Source organism: Apteryx rowi, unplaced genomic scaffold (assembly GCF_003343035.1).
Source record: "Apteryx rowi isolate R43461 unplaced genomic scaffold, aptRow1 scaffold_317, whole genome shotgun sequence".
Taxonomy (NCBI): Eukaryota; Metazoa; Chordata; class Aves; order Apterygiformes; family Apterygidae; genus Apteryx; species Apteryx rowi.
The window spans coordinates 105,783-127,818 of NW_020449608.1; the positions used below are offsets into that span (position 1 = coordinate 105,783).

Genomic DNA, 22,036 nt, shown 5'->3' on the forward strand with positions numbered 1-22,036 from the left:
AAGTCAATTAAAGAACCATGGCACGTAGAGTCACAGAAGTTTGGTCTGTTGCTCCCCTCTTCCCAAATGGATCGTGGGGATTATACATTTCAATGTGAAATGGTCTACATTTTAAAAAATAAACAAACTCACTTATATTTGGAATATGGTGTGTAACACTTATGTAATCAATGCTAGAAATAGTTAAAATGCTTTTGTGCTCAACTGTTGAAATGCATCTCCAGCTGCAGTATTTAAATATATTTGCTGAAAGCAACTATCTCAAAAAAGGCAACTGTGTTCCCTGTGCAACTGCCCTAGCAAAAAGAAGCTTATCTAAAAAACATGGCAATTTATTAATACAGAGCTATTTCTTAGCTATCTGGAAGTTTGTGTCCCAGGAAGAAAAAAAGTCTGCATCAATTTAGAAATGTAATGTTGAGAAAAAAAAGTTATTTGTACTTCACAGAATAGTTGGGGTTGGAAAGGGACCTCTGGCAATCGTCTAGTCCAACCCCCCTGCCCAAGCAGGGTCACCTAGAGCATGTTGCCCAGGATTGTGTCCAGACAGCTTCTGAATATCTCCAAGGATGGAGACTCCACAACCTTTCTGGAAAACCTGTTTCAGTGTTCAATCACCTCTACAGTAAAGAAGTTTTTTCTTATGTTTAAAGCAAATTTCCTGTGTTTCAATTTGTGCCATTGGCTCTTGTCCTTTCACAAGGCACCACAGAGAAGTCTGGCTCCATCTTCTTTACTCGCTCTCATCAGATATTTATACACATTGATAAGATACTTCACCTCTTTTTACACACTGGATATTAGCCATGAACTCACCTCTCCTAGTGATTGCTAATCTCTGTTCACATCACCAAAATTATTATTGCTAGAAAGTTATTTTATGGCAGTGGTTACTATAAACTGTGGCAGCAGAGTCATATTTTCTAGGTAATTTTTTTTCTTAAAATTCTCAAGTCAAAAGAATATTTTTCTCATTTTAATGCCAAATGGCATTAAAATTTTAATGCCAAATGGCATTCTATTGCAAGAGGCAATAAAAGTGTTATTAGTTATTGAGAGTGAAAGCTGAAAGTTTGTCTCTTACATTAACTGCAAAACGTGTTCACCTCTTAAATGTCATTTTTTTCAGAGATACTGAAAATCAGGGTTTCAGAAGCGTATTAATTAGAAAATCTTACTCTATAAAAAAATCTGCTCAGCCAAAAAAAAATTAACCTTCAGGATAAATTGCTCTTCTATTAAGTGAAACCAACGAACTTTTACAATGGCAGAAAATCCACAGAAATGATGGGATGAATGAAGACTACAGTGGCACAAGCAGTCTCCAATCCAGTTCTTCTGGGGACTCCAAGCTATGCAAGTGACACTGGCTATCAGTTAGGCAGGCATGATGAGGAAGATGCAAGAAAGGTATCTGGGAGACACCCAAGAGCAAGTTTCCTGAGCATACTTTTCCTGAGGTATCAGGAAAAACACAAAGTTGCCCTCTCTAATGCAATTTTCCTTCATGAAATTGTAAGCACGTATGCATCTCTTTTTTTAATCTCCCTATGCCATCAAAGACAAATACAGCTCAGCAACTGAATTTGGGTTTAACAACACACTAGACCTCATCTTGGGAGAAGCAAGAATTTCAGTCCCGTACTGAAGTCAACAGGAAGTACAAGTGGTCAGCATCTGTCAGTGCATCTACCATCTACTGGTATAACGTTTGGCTGTGATATACAGCACACTGAAATTAGTAAGAATCTCATCTTAAAGCCTTATGAAGCAGAATTTGGAAATAAAAATTTGTTCAAAGATTAATAATAATGCACTTCTGTAAACTCTAGTCAGCATGGTTTGTAGAGAATTACATTATGGACAAACTAATTTTGTATGTTTCACTGCATTTGGTAAATGTATGTAACTTACTCAACCACACACATTACTTTCACCACAGGTTGCTCCACTGATGAGCCCACCAACAGTGCTCACTGTTGCTAAGCGGAAGTGCCCTACATAGTTTGTAAATACAGCCACCCATGGAGAGCACGCTAGCGTAGTCAGCTTTCAGAGCAGGAGCTGCTTTATCTTTTGTCCTTAAAGAACATCTGTCTTTACTTAAAAACTAAACAAAGAACCAAACCTGGCCTCAGAGGTAGAACTACAATCTTCTACCTTATTAACGAAGAAGTTTCTGGAGCAGATTTTCAGGAGAAAGTGATGTGGGTACCTGTGGACATTAGAAGTAAGCAGCCAGCACCTGTAAAAACTGAAATTATATAACTGTTCACAAACAAGAAACAGGAGCAGTTATCAGTAACATGAATGACACCTCAAGGTCACTTCAGAGTACTTAAATGCTACACATCTTTGAAGTACTCCTTACACACAACCAGAACTTTGTGTGTAGTTTTAACCTTGCTTAGTTTCATAGCAGCTGAGATACTGAATAGCAGAGTAAGTAACCAGGTATCTCCAGGAAACAGGAGCACATATCCAGCTCCATTGGCACTAGATGCTATCTTGAAATATATTCTCCAATCACTCAAGCATTCTATTAGCAAATTCACATCTGAAGTCTTTGGCAAGGCAGGAACATTGTATTCTCTTGCCCAGGGTAATACACAGACTAAGTGAATTTGACAGCCATTTTGATACCTGGGAATATGCTTTAGTGCACACCAACTCTGTTTTGTTTTTAAAACTGAACAAGGCCAGCACATATGTTTGAGAGTGGATATCTGCCTATGCTGGGCACTATTTCATGAAAGCCAGGTTTCTGTCACAGATCTAAGGCAAATATTACAATTTACAGGAAAGAAATGAGGACATCAACACATTGTGCGTTATTGGAGACATACAGCCTTTATAAGACAGTAGCTTTCACTATGATGTCTGGGTTTTCTATGTCCTTTTTGCTTTGGACCATTCTCAGTTCCAGCTGGGCTGAGTTTGGTTTGTTTCCTTCTCCAGCTTGTGCTAAAAAGATGACATCAGAATGCCAGTAAAAACAGCAGTATAAAAATAAACAAGTTACATTGTTCTGTTACCCCCCCCCCTTTTTTTTTCTTTTCCCCACCTGCCTTGCTACTCCTGCACAAGGTTTCAAGATGGAAGATACAGGTCAGCATGGTAATTGCCCATCACCCCTGCCCAGCACCTCTCTCCAGAAAAGTAATACAGCTCTGCTGTCAGTTAGAAAGTGACAAAGAGATGCTCCAAGAGCACACAGTTCCCTTCTGGATCTCCTTGGGAGTTGAAAGAACATGGCAAATCAAAGTGAAGAGGGGCTGAAAAAAAAAATCCCACTATTCGCACGGCCTACACAGCAAACAGACCTACTGTTTATTACTAGTTGAAAAACCCCTCTCAACTCTAAACACATGCACTAAAAGGGCAAGTGAGCAAGCTATACTGAAAACAGAGGCTCTTTTGCAGTCAAACTTAGCATTTCCTTACGTTCTTTCACCACTGCTTTGAATAGCAGTTAAGTCTCACCACCACTGTAGTGCAAGTATAAGCTGAACAGTGACACCTTCTGTCTGGTGTTGTCGAGAACAGGATTGGAGGACACATTAAGGAATATACACTGACAGACTACCTAGCTTTCATTCTGTAAATTCTCTAAATCCTGACTGCCTCCACAGAAAGGAGTATCTTTAGTCAGGAAACAGAAAGCTCTCTAAATGATGCAAATCCAGACAGAGGAAATTTGGGAACAAGGTTTGAATGAATTACCTTTTGCACTCTTAATGGTCCTTTGCAGAACATGTTGCATGGCTGATACAGTCTTTTCACATGCCACCTGTGCATTAACAGAATATATTTAGATTTTAATAACATTTCAGCAACCCAGTTTAGTAGCAGAGCTTCTGAAATAATAATATTAAGTGGCCAGCATGACTGATCAGAAGAGCAAAGAGAGTTAGTGAGCTATTCTCTTCAAACCAATAAAGACAAAATGTAACAGAGTTTGGGAAAGAAAAAGTTTTAAAATGTCTTAATTCTGCCAAAACAGGTACTAGGAACAAAACACATGCAGTCTCTCACTATAGAGAGAGAGAAGAATGTCTTATTTGGCAAAATTACAAAGTATGTTTATAGACTAGACAAAAAGATTACATGAGCTATAACTGAAATGTGGTCACCCAAGCTTATACAACCTAAAATGTTGTGGCAAGAAGGAAAATTTTGCTTTTTTCCCCCTCCCTATGGTGAGGAAGAAAAAAAAAAAAGCCAAAAACAGAAGAGAGTCTTTAAACAATGTCACAGATTAAAAATAACAAAAAAGAAACATTATAGTCCAGACTTGCAGACAGACGAATAACCTCTTCCACACCTTCAAATTGTTTGGATGCTTATGTGTCCATGCCAAAAGCATAGCAGCAAATAAGTCTCCTGTTCCAACAAAGACAGCATCCACTTTAGGAGACTCCATTCGAATTCTTTGTGTCATCTTGGTACCATCTGCTTTAGCTACAACATAGACAGACAGTTAAGTAACAGATCCAGCAATTAATACAATAACATTTACTAATATTTAAAAGTGATCACCACATTCAAAATCCTATGTTGTTTGAAACTTAAAAATCCTAAGGAGGACTGTAAAGTTTGTTCCAGTTCTTTTAAAATGTGTTACCTTCTGAAACTTTGCTAAGCTGGGATAGCATTTACAACTTATGTATGGTACACTAAGAGGGAGCAGGTAGCTGGCACCTTCATCTTCAGAGAGGACAGAGACAGAGTCTACCTATTTTTCATCTACACATCAGTGGCAGCTTGCTCTGGAAGCCACATGTTTATGCAGACTGCTGAATCCTAGATGGGACATCCCAAACCAGAACCTAGAGTATCTCTAGGTTGTATGGAGGCACAAGAGCAGCTGTAGACATCAGCAGAGAATATCTAATCCATGTGCCMTTGGACTGTCAGACTTAAGCGAGAGCTGACATGTACTAAGTGCTAAATACTGAGTGGTTCTTAGTAAAGTCTGTATTAAACACACTTATTTCTCTCAGCAGTCTAGAACATGATGCCTGGATTTATACTACGTTAGTAATATAAATGTTTACTTATACCACATAGGTAAACAAGAAAGTGAGTTTACCATCCCACACAAATATGTCCTTCTCATATGAAAACAATCTGTGACAGCCCAAACACACAGAAGGGAATATAAGGAACAAGCAGAAGGACAGGTTATAACCCACCAGAGCAGGAACAATCTGTTAATAAGACAGTGTAACTTTTCATAAAAGCATCCAAACCTATAAAGTATCCAAATTTTCTGTTTTATACCCCAACTACTTGTCAGGGCCACTCACAGGGGCTTTAATAGTCCTGACCAGCCTCATCTGGGACCTGCACCCATGCACCCCCTGCCCACTGGCCCAGAAGCTGCATGGAAGCTCAGGCCCAGCCATCCTTGCTTGAGCTATGTTGTAGGTGTAGCTGCGCCCAGCCCTGCTCTCCTGCCTTGTTGACTGGATTTCCCAGGCTGACCTCGGATCTGATTTGCTTCACTTTTGTTTGATGATTAGTGGATTGTCAGTGGGACCTGTTTGTCATCACCATCCCTGCTCTGCTCGCTCTGTTCAGATCTACAGACCTGCACCCTGTCAGTGAGGGCAGTCCTCTGCCTGTGCTGTGGTCTCCCTCAGCTTCCAGCTCCCCTTCCCTCATGGAACAGCCCTGCTCTTGATGCTCCCTGACACTACTGTAAAAGAATTTCACTTAGATGGGCTACTTCCATGCACTACAGATGGGTCTGATGAAGCCACTGCTTCTTAAAGTGATGGAAAGCACAGAACAGGTTAAAAAAGGGCACTTCAATTAAGGTGTTCATGACTTACTTTTCCTGTGGCTTCCCAGTGCAATTAGGTAGTTGTTTCCTAAAGAAGCCTGTAGATCTGAGCTTGTGATCACCACAGTTTCTGGTCCCATGGCATGCAGCATATCCATTACCTTTCCATGGGCAAAAAGGCAGGAATCAGTGATTGCAATACGTGTTAATGAAGCCTTGAATCATTCATACTATTGAGGATTTTTGACAAACACCTGATTTTAGAGTCTTTTTTAAAGAGAGAGAACAATTCCTACTCAAAGAATTTACTTGAATTAGAGCAATTTATTTGAAATATGGGAATCAAAACATTAGTGTTTAAATGTATACGCTTTTTAAAATCTACAAGCATCTCTATTTGCACTATCTTTGGATGCTCCTCTGAAAAGAATACTCCAACTTCAGCTGTGATTAGAATTTTTGTCTGCACCATGTTTTCAGAAAATATTAGCAAGAGAAGTAGAGAACAAATACACAGATATATGCATCTTAGCTGGCATCTTGAAACAACTGCTAGAGAGACAAGAAATCCAGGTCACAAAGTCTTATATGGTCACTTTTTTAAGAATTAGTGAAAATAAAGAGTTAAAGAGCTCAAATCAGAGGCACAAGTGTGTCTGTCTCAATCCTTCCTTCTCATGCTGTTTCAAAACTCACATTTACATCTGTAAATTACATATGTTTGTAGGTGTATTTCCTCTCTGTATGCTCCTTGCTTGAAACCATTAATACTCTGCTTCTGACATCACAATTGGTTGCTACAAAAGTGATTTTGATTTCACAGAAGAAAGGATGACTTTAATAATAGGTTTAGCATAAAACACAGATAAAATATTAATTCTCCCAGAAGAGTTTAATTAAAAATCCTCTTAGTCTAGCTATGACTCATGAGCAGCTGAATGATAAGGATTTATTTCTGCCATTTTTAATTCTCTATTGCATTTTTTTCTTGTTTAAGCCTCAAAGTTTCTTCAGCTGCCAGACCTCTTTGCAGAGATGTTGGGTTGGATTTTAAAAGCAGCAGTAAGTCCACCTGCAGATGCTTACATAATCATTCTGAAGAAACAGTAAGCTCAGTTTCATTTCTCACTGGCAATTCACCAAGGATCACTGGAATTTCTAGTTGTAGCATTCAGCCCCTTCTACATTAGGATTAGGTCATATTTAATTTTATATTAGACAACTACACTGTCATCATTAGTCTTGCTAAAGCAATGAATCAAAATGTACCAGCATGTAAATCAACGACAAAATTCCTATCAATTCTGAAGGGGACAAGTTCCAGCATGGATTATTACTCAGAAGAATAAACCTATATATGACATGCAGCTGAAGAGACAGACATATGAAAATACATATATCCTGCAAACAACTATTTTAAAAATGTTTCTATTCCTAAATAAGATTCCATTTGTTTTAGAGAGATTTAAAAAAAAAACCATAGATAAGAGCTTACATGCATGAGTCTGGCAGACTGGCAGATAACTGACTTGTAAAATTGTTTAGCCCATGCAACTCATGTTTGCAGCTGAAATACACAAACCTAAAACTAGTGGCTACTCAGCTAACAGTGGAAGGACTGCTGTACTCAGGCTTGTGGTTCTATTGGTAAGGATGAGAATAGCAGAACTGACTTATAATTAGCAGCTAGTAGCATGAAGCACAGTGCTTCTCCCTTGCTCCAGCTCCAGCACAGTGTGGGAAGATAAAACTGGGGGGGGGGGGGGACCTGATTTTTGGAGCTGCTTTTTGCTGTGAAAAGATGTTCACATGGCTTTGCTGGAGGAAAAAACAACAAACATTAAGGCTGATAGAGTCCAGACACTCTCCTGGGTGCCACTGCAGCTGCTATTTGTCTAAAGATTTTGTGTTCCTTTGAAGTTCAAAAGCAAAGAGGAAGAAGTCATGTCAGTCCATTATGAAAGTGCTTGACCACAGTCATCGAAACAAAGAGTTCAATCTTCTTAAAATATCCACAGAACCACATTCATATTTTGTCCTTCATCACGAGGTTCTGTAGCTTTTTAGATTTATTCAGTTTGTGTAAAAGGGTAAATCCTTACACCTCAGCACAGTACATTTGCAGTCTATCATCTTTGTATGGTGATGCCAGCAGCTGTCAATACTACCACTGTGGATCTGTCTGCCTTTCACCAGGAAGCACCTGAAAGCCATCACTCCAAGCCTGTTTTTTTTTGTGCACTCCTTTTGCAACCCAGGTCTCACCCTCTCTGAGTTAATTTAAGGAAACAAAACACCAGCGAACTCTAGGAAGAGGATTCAGAGTCTATCCATTCAATCCTTGTATGAGCTTACTAGCAAGCTCTCTTTGCAAGCAGCCCCTTTGGGAAAATGAGGAACGGCTGTCCTAAGACACAGCGCTGCAGTCGCATAAGTCCCACGTGGACAGCAGAGGGAGCTACTTGTACAGGTTTCTGTTGCCCGGCATCACTTTCTGAACGTCACCAGGGGTTTTCACCACAACCAGTGCATTTCCACACTGCTGACACTTGCTTTGTGTGCTGCTGTTTCCTTTCTTACGCTTCAGGAAAACAAACTCACAGTGACCTTACTCATTATCACTGAAATGCCTTCATTTGTAGCTCCTTCAGGAAGTTTCTTCAGAAGTCTGGCACTAGAACAAAAAGTATTTTGTGCATGGAGTGTACAAGCTTTAATAATGAATGGAGAGAAAGGATAGTGGCTGAAGTGATTTCAAGGTTAGAGACAAATGGCAAATTGCAGCATTGTAGGCAGAAATACTGACAGAGATCTTGCACATCCCTTACCTACTTACCTCTAAAGCTTCTTTTTCTGTGCGAATCTTTCTACCAGTGAGTAACCTGAGAATGAAACATAAGTTTTAAAAGAGCACAAGCACTCCAAGCAACCGCTGCTTTGTTCAGTCTTTGAAAGGATAAAAGTTTGGACTGCACAATACAATCCTAAGTAATTTGTTAGCTACATGAAGTAGTTTGCTGTACCAGACTGCTGTCTTTAAAAAAGTTACGTGCACAGATATACAGTGCTTCTCACACAGATTTATACCAGTCCTAACCTGTCTACTGTAGAGATCTCTGTATCATAAAATTACCTCACAAGTATCTTCTCTCCATCTCCCATGTGTCTGTCCCTCCTTTTAGGGGGACAGCCTGTGATGTATCGTATCAGATTAGCTCCTGAACAGAGTCTCAGCTATGGAAACAGGATGGGCATGAGGCATGCAAACTCTTAACTCTTATGAGATGTTGCCATGGTGGTCTTTTTAAATTTAATTTTGGGGGGATTGAGTCAAGTTATTTCAGTTATGTTATCCTGAAAAATAATAAAAATTTTCCCAGGAATGGTTAAGAATGAGGAAAGGAAAAGAGGTATTTCTTCAACCAGCCCTAGATACAGGTCTCTGGAGACAATGAAAAGTAATCATGAACATGGGAGACTGGAGAAAACAAGAGAATTATATTCCTCAAATAAACCCCAGGTTTTTATATTGTTTTCAATATGGAACAGTGTGGTTTGCTGAAGAGTACTACTTAGAAGCAACAGCTAAAAATCAAAGCCCAACACATACATAGATATGGTACCATACTGAGATGAATAACAGAATGGGTCAGTCTTCCCTGCTTTTTTCCCAGGTTTATTTGAATACAAAAACAGAAATGAGTACTTACTCAGCCTCAAACTGATTAGGAGTAATTATATCAGCAACAGGAACAACTTTGTCCCTGTAGACGGGGAGAAGATCCTTGGGCACATACTAGGAGGGAAGAAGAAACAGAATCAAATGTCAGCAGCCATATCAGATGTGGAAGTGTAACTTTCCTTCCCTGAACTGCCATTCATGCTGTCACTTAATAATTTTAAAGTTCCTGGTGTACCAATATTTAGCAGGAATTACAGTGTCAGTGCATTCTCTGTCTGGTGACAGTACTGCTAACAACTCCTTTTTCACTGGAGGCAATGGGAAGCATCATTACGCAGTTGGGTGCAAGCTGGTAGCATTAAATGAAAGTGGTGCTTGAATGAAGAATTTTTGGGTTCCCTATTAGCAAGGTGACTCAGCAGTATGATGAGGAAATACAGTGCTCACATGGGGAACACTTTTTCATGTCCTTACCTCCAAAGGAAACTACTTTGTTGTTTCACTGACAGTACGGAGGGCCTTCTGTGCCTCAGTGTGTGCCCACATTAATTGTGGACTGTGACTCAGGAACAAGTAACATTTACTCCATGTATTTTTTGTCTCCTTTCAGTTCAGTATTTCTAGGTGTGCTGTACATTCATACGTGTGAGGGGGAATCACATTTGTAATTTATCCAGTACAATTTTTTCTGTAAAGCAGTTATGATAAGTATATTAAAAATATTTTGCTTGTGTTGTATACAAGTATAAGGAATCACTGACACACTTCACTGACTGCAGAATCATCTCTTCAGGTAATGAGGGCCAACAGTCCCCCTTCTCTTTTCCTGTCCCAACTGTATTCCATCTTCTTTAGCTAACTATGGCCCATTAGCAAAGGCAGACTGATTGTCTAAGCAGGTGACATACACTAAGATGTAGCAGGAACCTACCAGCCTGTATGTTCTTCAGATTCAAATAAAGTTTAAAGTATAAAGGCAAGTATCAGCTGTTTTGTCATGTACTGGAGCTTAGCTAGGAGTTCCAGTTAGGTAGGTACAGGAGTCATCTCATCCTCTTTAGTCCTGTTGTAACTCAATTTAACAAACTCCTTTATGAAAGTTCATTGCTTACTAGTAGCTGACATTCTTCAGCAGCACCCCATTTGCTAACTCATGATTAATACTCCCTTTCATCTATGCTTTTTTTATTTTCTGTTAGGCTCACACACTACTTAAAGCTAGGTGCATGTGTCCATGTGTAAACCTGCAAGCATGTTACTGCCTCCCTCTGCAATTCAGTCAGCAACAGATACAACCCCATCACAGTGCTGACTGCAAGGTGCTACTGAAACACCCATCATACTGATACTGAGCTCAGCCATGCAGTCATGGTGAAGTGATGTTGTCACAGGGACCCTGTCTTTAGACAGAAATGCAACACACATTCACATATAAGTCAAGATGTTTTTAATAATGATTTTTTTTTTTTTTACAGTAGAAATGAGTTGATGGGCTACATGGTAAAATTTTCTCCTCTTCTTCCATCTATCATGCTACAGCCATGGTGTAGGCCCATGGTTATGACTTCTCCTAAGAGCTAAAGCTTTGCAAGGTGACTCTGCCCCTGCTAGATCTCTGCCTTGTTAGAAAAAGCCAAGGACAATAAATATTGCACTAGATGTAAACTGAATGAATAAGAACACAAGAGCAATGACAAATTTATTACTAAGTACTATTTTATGTGATTTTTATGAGCAGGTAAACTATAAAAAGGTACAAGGACAAAGAGTAATTCATAGAGCATGACTAGCTAAGGCAGAAGAAAACAAAATATCATTATTGCTGGTGTCTTCCCCCACTGCATTTTTTTCACTAAAACTATTGGCTAGTTTTGATTAAAAATGAATGCTTGTCAGTATGCAATCTGGTCTTGGCACACACAACCTTTCTGTCACAGATCAGAGCCCAATTCCTAACAGCTGTCGGATCTCACATGAAGTAAGCCATCTTCATTTAGGTTCAAGTGGTATGGCAGTTCACATGCTCACTGACAATGCGAGCAAGGCTACCAGCCAAAACAGCTCTCTTGACAGAAGATGAGAAAACTCCAGTGAGCAATGGAGTGGGGAGCAGGGGGATATTTTCCTGCTGTCAGGGTCTGTATTCTACCTGTTGTCTCAGCAGAGGGTTAAATACAAGTCCCCGGGGCTATGCAGTCCTCATTCATTCCTCCCAAATACTAAACTCATTCAAGTACAAGATACCACAGTAAAAAAGTGATGATGGAATCCAAAGCCACACCTAGGTGAAGTAGCTCCGTTTTGGTATTTAAAAATTCTTAAAACTTTAAACATCTCTATATAGCAAATATTCACTGTATACAGACCAAGCAGGTAAGTACTAACCATAGAACCTTCTCCATTCCATTTGTCACCCATCACTGGATCGCATACTGTAACAAAGAGTAAATCTGGCTTTAGAAATGGGGGACAATCACAGAGACCCTGGGGGGATTAAAAGTTTTAAGTAACCATAGTGGCTATGCTATAGCATTGTCCTTTGCTAGCTTAAATACTCACACAGCTCTTGCAGCATACTCAGTCAGAAATTTGTAATTGGTGGCTGGCAATCCTGAAAGAGTAGGGCAAGTGTCTTAAGTAAGTGTCAGAGGGTTGCACTCACCCTCTCCTTCCACGTTGCTATGTCTGACTGCTGGGAGTGAAGGGGCTTTTGTTATGAAAGAAGCAGAAAGCTTTCCCTGTTATTCCTCACCCCAAAACTCTGGAATATTAATATGGTGGAAAAGAAACATGGAAGCTAGTATTTGTGAAAGAACAAAATTACATGTATTATTATGAAACAAGAAGAAAATCCTGGCCAAACTGCATAAGCTCATACTTGTCACAATAATACTAAACACACATTTGGCACAGGTTCAGAATCATAAATAATATTAATAGCATATTCTTAGTGCCCTTAATTTCAAAGCAAGACTGGAAACAGCCTAGCCTTGTATTAGACAAGGAGTATTGTTTATTGTATTAAAAGAGTTTTCAGCAAGATAAAAAATGAAAGAAAAATCCCAAAGTATCTAATCAACGTCCAGTCAGTATTTAGGAAAGCTTCTACGAGTTACAAGAGAGTCATTCATTTTTACTTTTTAAAAGCATTTTCCATACAATATAAATCTGTTTATTAAATATAAAGAATCTTACAAGTCCAGTTCTGTTCTCACCATCTAACTACCTCCTTTCTGTTCTATGCAATTAGATGTTTCTGCTCATACAGAGTATAGCTTCTAGCTTTCGCTTATTAGCACAGGGCTCTGGAAAACCCACAGTTTTGATAAAGGTTAAAAAACAATAAAAATCAAACTCATGAAGATATCTATTACATTTTCAAAATGAGAACTGTACTTTGTTAACTGTCAGTAAGTCCGATATCACAACATGCAGTATTAAAGCTTGCAGTTCCTGTGAATTGTTCCAGACATTTCCTGACCACATGGGTTGACAAAACCTGAACATGAGAGGCTCAAACCACCATTCACAGCTCTTTATCCACTGCAAATCCTCACCAACTTTCCTCTGTCACCCTCCAAGTTTTGCTCAATTCAAGCCTACACTGGTAATGTTGAGAACTCCTGAAACACTCAGAGTCAGGAATAAAAGATAGGAATCTTTTCTCACGGTTTAAGCCTGACATGACCTGCTAATGATGGCTGTTGTTACAGTTTGTTGCTCTTTGAGCATTTCTGGGTAATCACAGCACAGGGGATCAGAATTAAAAAACTCTTTGAGTTTAAGCCAAGTTTTCAACCTTATAAGGCACAGTAGGATACTTTTTCTGGGATTTAATGAGAAACCAAGGCAGGGCAATACAGAAGAGTCTACCCTGCTTTTGCCTGACTTGGAAATCAGAAAGAGGATTCAGTTATCAGCACTTCTTCCAGCCAACACCACTGAACTACAAATGCAGCAGCCAGATGGGATTTCACAGGACTTTCTTTGATACAGACAATCACTCCTTAGGGCACATTCTCCTTTGGCTGGCATAATGCAAGAAACATATTGAAAGGCATAAAATCAAGAAGATAAAAAAACAAAAAACAACTCCCTCAACACTTAAGCAATGCTGAATCAAAATTTCACTGGCGTCTCAGCTGAAGCCTGCCAGATCAGAAATGCTGGATAATGTCAGAACAGTGCTTTCATCCTGAATAGTGAAAACAATGGGCATATCTAATGATAAAGCAGAAAAGATTATAGTTCACATCCTTACCATACACTAGGTTAGAATTCTGCTGCTTCAACTCCTGGACAATATCCACCACCATTGCAAGAAATGATGTGTCCCTTGTATACCCTTTAGGGAAAAAAAAGAAAGAAAAAAAGACACTTTTACAGTAAATTTTCATGAAAGTTTTTTTTTTTTTATTGGGTAGGAATGCTGCCTACCTCTCATTCTCTGGAATAATGCATTTTTAGAGCAAAGGAATTTTAGTTTTTCATTCAGGAATAAGTAGGTGAAAGATAGATCCAGACAGTGCTTGCTCATCCACAAATTCAACCTTAAAAATCGATATACTATGTACCTTGTGGAAGCAGCGCTCATAAATTTCAAAATGCTTGAACATATATATAAAAAAGTCAGGCTGAAAGGAAAGAACACTCCTTTTCTTCACCAGTCTGAATCAGAACTATTTATCATGTAGCAAATAAGAAATGCTTTCAATTCCATATAATTCTCTCATACTCTGGCTAGAAGCAGGTTTTTTATTATTATTAATGTTGGTGGTGATACAGTCCAACACATTACTGTAATGGAGGAGAATTAATCTTCAACATTTTAGAGCAATGGCTGACATACCAATAAAATTCTCCTTTTTAGGTTTAGCAGTAAAGAAAGCTGAAAACAGGTTTCATTATGCCTTAAGACCCTAACAACAGTGCTAGCACTACAACAATTTAATTTTTCGTTTATTATTTATGTGTTTATTAATTTAACTATTTAATTTTTGTTGTTGTTGTATTTATGCATTCACTTTATAAATTTTAATTATAAAATTTATCAATTAACTAGTAATTCAATTTTCATTTTTTTAGTTTATTTAATATTACTATTTTTAGCAAGGTAGCTTCTTCAAGCCTTCAGATTGGAAATGTCCATTCTAATTAAAAATGTAAAACATTTTGGGGATTTTTTTTTCCTCACAAAATTATTTAATTTTTAAATATTGAGGGAAAATGGAGAAAGCTTCCAAGATTTTTGGCCAAAATGCTTTGTCTTATGTCCACAAAATGCTGATAATCAGTGAAAAAAAGCCAAGCAAACATTTTTGTTTAAAATGATCTGCCATGATAGACTGGCCAAGAAAACAACTCTCAGAGCTACAGTATGATTAACATTTTTAATAGAGGTATTTCAAAAGCATTATGCAGAACTCTTACCTATTTTATTTTTCCTTTAAACCAAAAAACTATGTGAAGATGTCCAAGCAACTGACAGTCACAAAAGTTAATATAATTTTTATAATCAGCATTATGATCTCCATTTAAGCCAAGATATCTACAGTAACTAGACATATGATTACAGTCAAATCCTGTCTGCTGACAAATTAACTTATTTTTAGTGTTTGATTCACCATATGGAAGTTGCTGGTGGTAGCAAAGTGTGGTTGTGTGATACAGTGAATGGCTGTTCTACACTCCCTTTTGAAGAGAATGATCTGTCTTTTGCCCATGAATGAAAACAGCCGAGTTTTAATTTCAGCCACAACTCAACTCAGTGTTGAAACAGAAGGTGTTATTACGTCTTAACAAACTAGTGTCATTTCTGACCATTCCTTTTCTTTGGCCATATTGAGAAAAGGCCAATCTGAATGAGATTTTTACACTGTAACCCGTATACAGACACATAACACATTTTAAAAGGCATTTTAATATTTTGTTTCAACTTTTTCTTTAAAATTTCTTTGCTGAAGATTTCCATTTTTTCCTTCTACCACTTTAAATTTCTTGCATCCATTTTGCCAACAGAAACAAGACAGTAATAGGAAAGGAAATGGGCCTTTTCCAAGAGTCGAGAGTAAAATAAAATAAAAAAATGAAAGTGTCAGCAAAAAGAATACTCAAACATTATTTACAAATTTTGCATACTAAGACCTCCTCAAAATTCCTACAGTACAGCATGCCTTTAGAGGAAATTTCCTCTATGTGACTTCTTTCAAAGAAAAAGGGATTTTTTTTTATCTATCTCAATCACACAGAACCCAGTTCCGTCAAAACTAATTTCTTAACCTAAGCTCAGTTTATTTGCAATTTATTATCTCCTCTACTTTAGGGAGATTCTCTGAAACAGAAAGGAAAATAACTCTTCAGACATGCCATACCCTTCATGACAGGATGATTGCTTTGGGGTCATAATTCTGGATCCATACAGTCAAAGCCTTCAGTTTCCCCTGTGTATAAAAAACTTTCCTGCATGTGGAAGCTATGAAATCAACCAAATCTGGCTATTAATTTCTATTTACCTTCTTAAAAGTGACTGTTCACTGCTAAAAAAAAATTAACACCAAAATCTAACCCAGACGCATAGCCCTCACAGAGGTGGAGCCCGATCAGTAACCTGTACTGCAGAAATAGGCAATTTGATAACTGAGAAGCAATCTGTAATAGAAACTGCACACATAATACTTCCTTTCTATAAAGTGTTCTACAAGAAGCTCCCTTTGCCTATATCAAGTAGCACTCTGCACCTAGTGGTGAGCAAAAGAAGACGTTGCACAAAGTCATGTGCTGGAAAACTGTACCCACTTGGAGAAGGTAAAAGGACCTATACAGTGACAACAGCGAAAGATCAAAAAATATCATGACAGAGTAGAGAACAGAACCCAACCCTGCTTACCCTCTGCTCCGTACCCAATGCACTACCTCTTAAAGATCAAGCAGAGAAAACAAGCATAACCAACTGTGTATACAAGTATTCTATTATACCACAGAGCACTAGCACTACAAATGTACATCTTCATAATAAATTTAAAAATAATACTCTGACATTCCTCTTCCGTTTTTTTTGGCATCCCTCCCAACACATTAACTAAGCCTGGACAAGACTGGCCTGTACAAGTCTTCAAACTAAACAAAGGGATCAATTTACCCACCCAATTACAACCTTCAGGCTGGAAAACCCCAGCTGTTTCAAACTATACAGCATAAGTGGTTAAGACTATAATATCCATCTGAAACCGTAGGAGGAACTTAAGAAGGAAAAATGTAATGGCTTGGTTTAGAATAAAGAAGGATGTGGTTTAAACATCTTTGCTCTTGTGAACATTTCATGGGAATTCCAAAGGAACAAGCTCTTACCTGTGAGTACATAATCATACTGGTTGACATTGTTCAGCTTAAGTCCTTCATACAGTTCATGAAGTTCATCTGAATTTAATACCTGACCCTTCCAGTGGGCGTAGCCTGCAAAATAAAAGCCAGATAATTTTTGAAGGGCTAGATTTTCTGTTTAGAATCACACTTGGAGGGACAGTATCAGACATTAGCACCAGGAGGCATTTCTACCTCCTCTCCTGTAAAACACTGCTGCTGAATGAAAGCTGCTGTCAGCAGAACAGTTACACATGCAGCTTTTTCTTAGCACCTCTGTCTCCCAAAGGAACCAGCACGACTACTCTGGAATTTCAGATTGTCCGTTTATCAGCAAATTAAGTGGAGCACACACAGACACTCTTGCAAGTTTCCCCATGGAGCCTTTACAATTATTCCTTTTCTAGAGAAACTGCTGGGAGGGAGACAGACATATACTTTAGTCTTCACTGGGGGAGGGTGTCAGAATACCTATTTTTGCTATTTTACACTGTAAACAAGAATTTGACCCCTAAATGACAAGCTTAATTACCAGCCATAAACTCTGCACTATGCAGCAATTCAGAGTCTAATTTTCACTTGGAAGAAAACAGGCTTGTGGGTCAGCCTATCTGAACACAGATATGCTGCACTGATGCACCACTTGTCAGATACAGCCTTCAGTGGGTCCTGCGTGTAATGAAAATAGTGACCACAGCAGAACATCATCATGGGATGTTCTTTCACCATCACCATCTTCATCTGACAGATTGTCTTCCAAAAATAGCACATTTGTAATGCTGAGGATCCTGGAGGAGGTAAATGAGTAAGAAGGACTCTTTGCTATAAACACAAAATAGACTAAAATAACCATACACTGTTATCCTTGAAATGATCTCTAAGAATTATAAGCACATATTCTTGGCTGAGAAGTGGATGGAAGCTGAAGTTATTGGGAGAAGATGAACTTGTTTCAGCAGACAACAGACCAGGCTCCAAGGGAGCCAACTCTCAGGGGGGAACTTTGTTGACAGCCTCTAAATACTCACTGAAGAATGTAAATGCATCTTACACCATGTCATCAAAGTCTGCCCATCCAGATAGCAGCTATCTCTCCCTTCTATATAAGAATGGGGTTTCCTCCAAGAAATTACATGAGGGCCCCCAATTTAACTTTTCCATTCTCCAGAAATTCAGGCTGTGTTAAAAACCTCATCTTTTTTTTTAACTGGGATTATGAAAAGTGAAATGTTACATGAGAGAGCTTCTTCCAGACCACCCCTGAGAGGAGACAATGGTATTTTGTTTGTTTGTTTTAATTTCTTCACTTGGAGTTAGAAAATTCTGTGATAAAAGCTGTTGGCTTTGATTAGCACTCTAAACTGTGTTATTAGAGTAACTGCCAAAAGGTGCCTAGAGCCTGGGGTAAGCACATTTTTCAGTTTTCCTTCTTGTAAATGCAAATACACCCACAGTAAGGAGAACAGATGGATCATTCTGTTCTCCTCATCTCACAAAGGCCTAGCCTCTAAAATATTACTCTCTGCCAGCTGGCTAAGGGACTGACTCACATCAGCCACGAGGATTCTCTCCTTAGCATGTATTTTTTAAAAAATCTTTGTGAAGAAATGGTTGAAATGAGGGATTCCCCTGCTAGGATTGTAGTTCCATTTAGAATATGACAGTATTCAAAATGGCAATACCTAGCACCTAGGCACACCTCTAACTTCAAGTGTAAACTCCAACTGACTCAAGTACTTGGCTTATTTAACATGTATGCACCCATTTGTCCTGTCATATCTGCTGGCCTTAGATAGACATAATCTGCCCTCCCCTCTACCCCAAACCTCTACTTCTATTAGCTCTGCAAAGCCAGCCCATCTCAGCACACACCACAGTCCTTTTCATTCCATTGTGTCCGTCGGTGAAACTCATCAATAAAGCTTAATCTGTTTCCGCACCCATGTAAACTCACAGAGCACATTAGGAGAATGCAGTTTTCACCCAAAATCAAGGTTGGCCAACAAAAGAGCAGTCATCCATCTTACAGTACATATGGCCACAAAAATAACTACAATAGATTGCCCAGACGATCTCCAGATACCCTTGGAAGCCATTGCTATAGTTATCCTTCACTGAAGTTAGAAGGTGAGAGAAATAAGCGTGTAAACAAAATGTTAGGTAGTGGCCCAGCTTTGCTCAGGTATGTGTAACTTGCCCCCCTAGGCAGGGAGACTGTGTGAACTCTACAGGAATGGCTTCCAAGGGTATCTAGAGGATCCTTTTTACCACCTGGTAACAAATGTAATACAACCTAAAATCTAATCACACAACAGCTGGAAGAAAATAACCCCTTGGAAGCCCTGAGGGATGACCCAGTTATTCAAACAGAAGAAAAAGGGCAAAGCCTTCACCAGATCTGCAGAGAACTGTGACTTCACTAAAGTGGAGTTGAATAGAGTTTGAAGGAAGGAAACAAACAAAATTCTAACTGGCAGCAAGGTGGAAACCACCCCAAGTCCTTTCCCCAGGGTAACTCCATGTAATAAAATGAACAAAAGGGCCAAACCCTATGACCCTACATTTATCCAAATCTCCTGGCGGAACTTCGAGCCAAAAAGCACCTTCTGTAGAGCAACATAAGAAAAAGCCAGCTACTCATGTTTAAAAAGAGTTTCACTAACTGAAGAATTGATACCTTGGGGTCCCAGGAAGAGGGATTCTTTCGAAAGGTGAAGGGCACTAGTAAGGTCCAGCAAAAATCTAAATGGACACTGTGATACAAAAAAAGATTGCACAGTCCTGAACCCAAAGCTACTTAGCAGCGAATGCTAACAGAAGTCTTTAACATGTAAAGTCCAGCTGGCTTTGGGAAAATCAAGAATATGGTTGGAATTAAGGATGATCATGGGGAATCGTCATTTTTCTCAGCTAACCAAGTGAACTGAAGGTCAAAGTTGCACTGCACACCTTGCAAGAACCAAAGGAAAGTCGGCTTCCTTGAAATGTTATCCCTATCCCCACATCACTAAATATGGAACATTTGGGGAACTGCAGGAGAAAATTTTAAATCTTATGTCTAACTGTCCACTTATTATAACATCTACTATGCAATAATATTTCCATTGTGGCATTTAACAATACAAAAGCTTGAAGTCCCACAGTACTTGACTATTTGCACACATTACATAAGAAGCACAACCAAGAAAACTTAAGAATAAGCAGTTTGCACTTGACAAAACAACTGCATCCCACTTGGAGATTTGGCTGGTCAGGCATAGCAGCTGGATCAAATTATTAATCTTTTATCTTGGTCATTATCTTAGACTGTATCTTCCACAGTGGAAGAAAGCTGTCTTCCCCTCCTACTTTTGGTAGGTGGTTACAAAACCACCAAACAATTTTGATCAGTGCAGGACTGATAGAGCAAAGAGAACACTGCAGATCATGACGCCGTTCTCGAAAACTGCGCTTGGCTCAAACTGACAGCATTAGTCTCCCAGATTAATAAAAGATTTAAGTACATAGATGAACATAAGCATTAAAACATCCGTATGCCCCTTCTACATATCTGAGTTATGGCCTTTTATTGCGATTAAGTTTTACATATTTGCTTTTAAGCAGCCGAAGGAATGAAAAATTTGTAAGAAATGATGCCTCTTGCCTCTAAAATGATTAACATGCTCATTACTCTCCAAGGAAAGTTCTTGGTTCACCTGTATTAAGAGGAAGAAAAAAAAAATACCACAAGAGGCAGCCAGTACTAAACCCAAGATGGTTTTACACGCATTTTCTTTCTTGTTTTCTTCCTCCGGTACATTTTTTTCCTTTGGAATGTATTTGTAAGCTTCTGCATTACTTTGAAAAACAAGGAGAAAAAGAAAAGGAAAAATCTCAGGCACACTAGAAGAAAAAAACCAAAAACAAATAAAACTACCATTTAAAATAGCAAGGCACATAAGATTCCTTTGTTTTCCAACCCAAGACATTCTGTTCCAAGGTTTGAGTTTCTCCTGTGGTGCTCCCTGAAAAACTATACTGAGTGGCTTCAATAGCTAAGTTTGTTGCACGGGGAAAGGAAGAAAGATCTTTGGTTTAAGGCATGTGATTAGCAATGTGGTCCCAGCTGTGCCACAGAATTCACACCCAAACTCTGGCAGACAACTTGCTCTAAAAGAATTCTGTGCCAACAGTCCTCAACCCTCAGCTGTCAGGAGGGCTTAAATCCCAGAAATACAGTACTGAATTCTCCACTGGACAGAAACTGGAGGACTTACAGCTGGGCAATGTGGGAGTAAAATGTAAGCACTGTTAGGCATGAGCGGAGATTTTTTTCATTTTGCACCCCCCTCACTGCACAGGTGTGAATGACTAGGGGTGGTAGGCTGTGAAGAATCAGATCAACAAAGCATAATTATAATTTCTCACATATCAGACCTACCAGCCAACCCAATCACCCACTACACACCCACTAAGTGGAAGTCAAAAGTGCTTTGCTTAAAAAAAAAAAAAAAAAAAAAAAAGCAGCAATTTGTTCTGGAACAGTTTCAAAGGTATGATTTGGATGGCAAAGTAAGCACACTATATGCTTACCATAAATGAATCTACCAATTAAAAACAAAAATTCAAATACACTTAAGAATCAAAAATGCCCCACCCCAAAATGAACAACTGTAAAATTTTTTTTAAAAAAATCTAGATTTGTATTTTTTGCACGTCAAAACGTGCAATGCTCTTGCAAACAATACAGTAAAATAAAATAGAATAAAATCCACAGAATCTCTGTAGGTTGTATGACCGCTTCTTTCATTTGTACATGAAGCACGAAGTCATTCAAGACTGAGTCACTGTAATCACAGGTTAAATGTTCCTCACCAAGTAACATGACAAAATGTTCTCCTATGAGGTATTGATTTAAAACACATTTTCAGGATTTCAGGATTATCAGAGACTAAGGAAAGCTGAATTTTCTGAGCAGGAGTCAGCAGAAATAGGCCAGTGGTATCTTACTGATTTAGAGACAGGGCAAAAAAAAGCAAAAGTGATTCATTAAAGAAGGCCTGTTAGTCATAAATTCTCTTTGCATTTTATCTTTTGCTGACAAGACCAAGTTTAAAGAAGGGGAGGAGGAAAGAAAGAATGTCATGTCCAAAACCTCCCAGACACACTTTGCTACTTGTCCCCTCTGGCATGTAGCATTCTTTTATAAACTAGAGTTCACACCCAGA

General features: G+C 38.7%; 1 protein-coding gene across 2 annotated transcripts in view; it reads right to left on the reverse strand.

Annotated features, from left to right (window-relative positions):
• Window positions 1-623: 623 nt before the first annotated feature.
• The window catches only part of PDXK (pyridoxal kinase), a 47,428-nt gene continuing 26,015 nt past the window's right edge, over window positions 624-22,036 (reverse strand). Inside the window, exons 3-11 of one of the 2 annotated variants that reach the window (XM_026070716.1) lie at window positions 16,818-16,922; window positions 13,732-13,815; window positions 11,856-11,902; window positions 9,499-9,584; window positions 8,625-8,670; window positions 5,838-5,949; window positions 4,325-4,461; window positions 3,724-3,790; window positions 624-2,964 (exon numbers count right to left, since the gene is read on the reverse strand). In XM_026070716.1, coding sequence (XP_025926501.1) covers window positions 2,852-2,964; window positions 3,724-3,790; window positions 4,325-4,461; window positions 5,838-5,949; window positions 8,625-8,670; window positions 9,499-9,584; window positions 11,856-11,902; window positions 13,732-13,815; window positions 16,818-16,922 — 797 coding nt within the window. In that variant the 3' untranslated portion in view covers window positions 624-2,851. Of the gene's footprint in view, window positions 2,965-3,723; window positions 3,791-4,324; window positions 4,462-5,837; window positions 5,950-8,400; window positions 8,463-8,624; window positions 8,671-9,498; window positions 9,585-11,855; window positions 11,903-13,731; window positions 13,816-16,817; window positions 16,923-22,036 lie in introns of those variants that run through there. The other variant, XM_026070717.1, reaches the window with a different exon arrangement.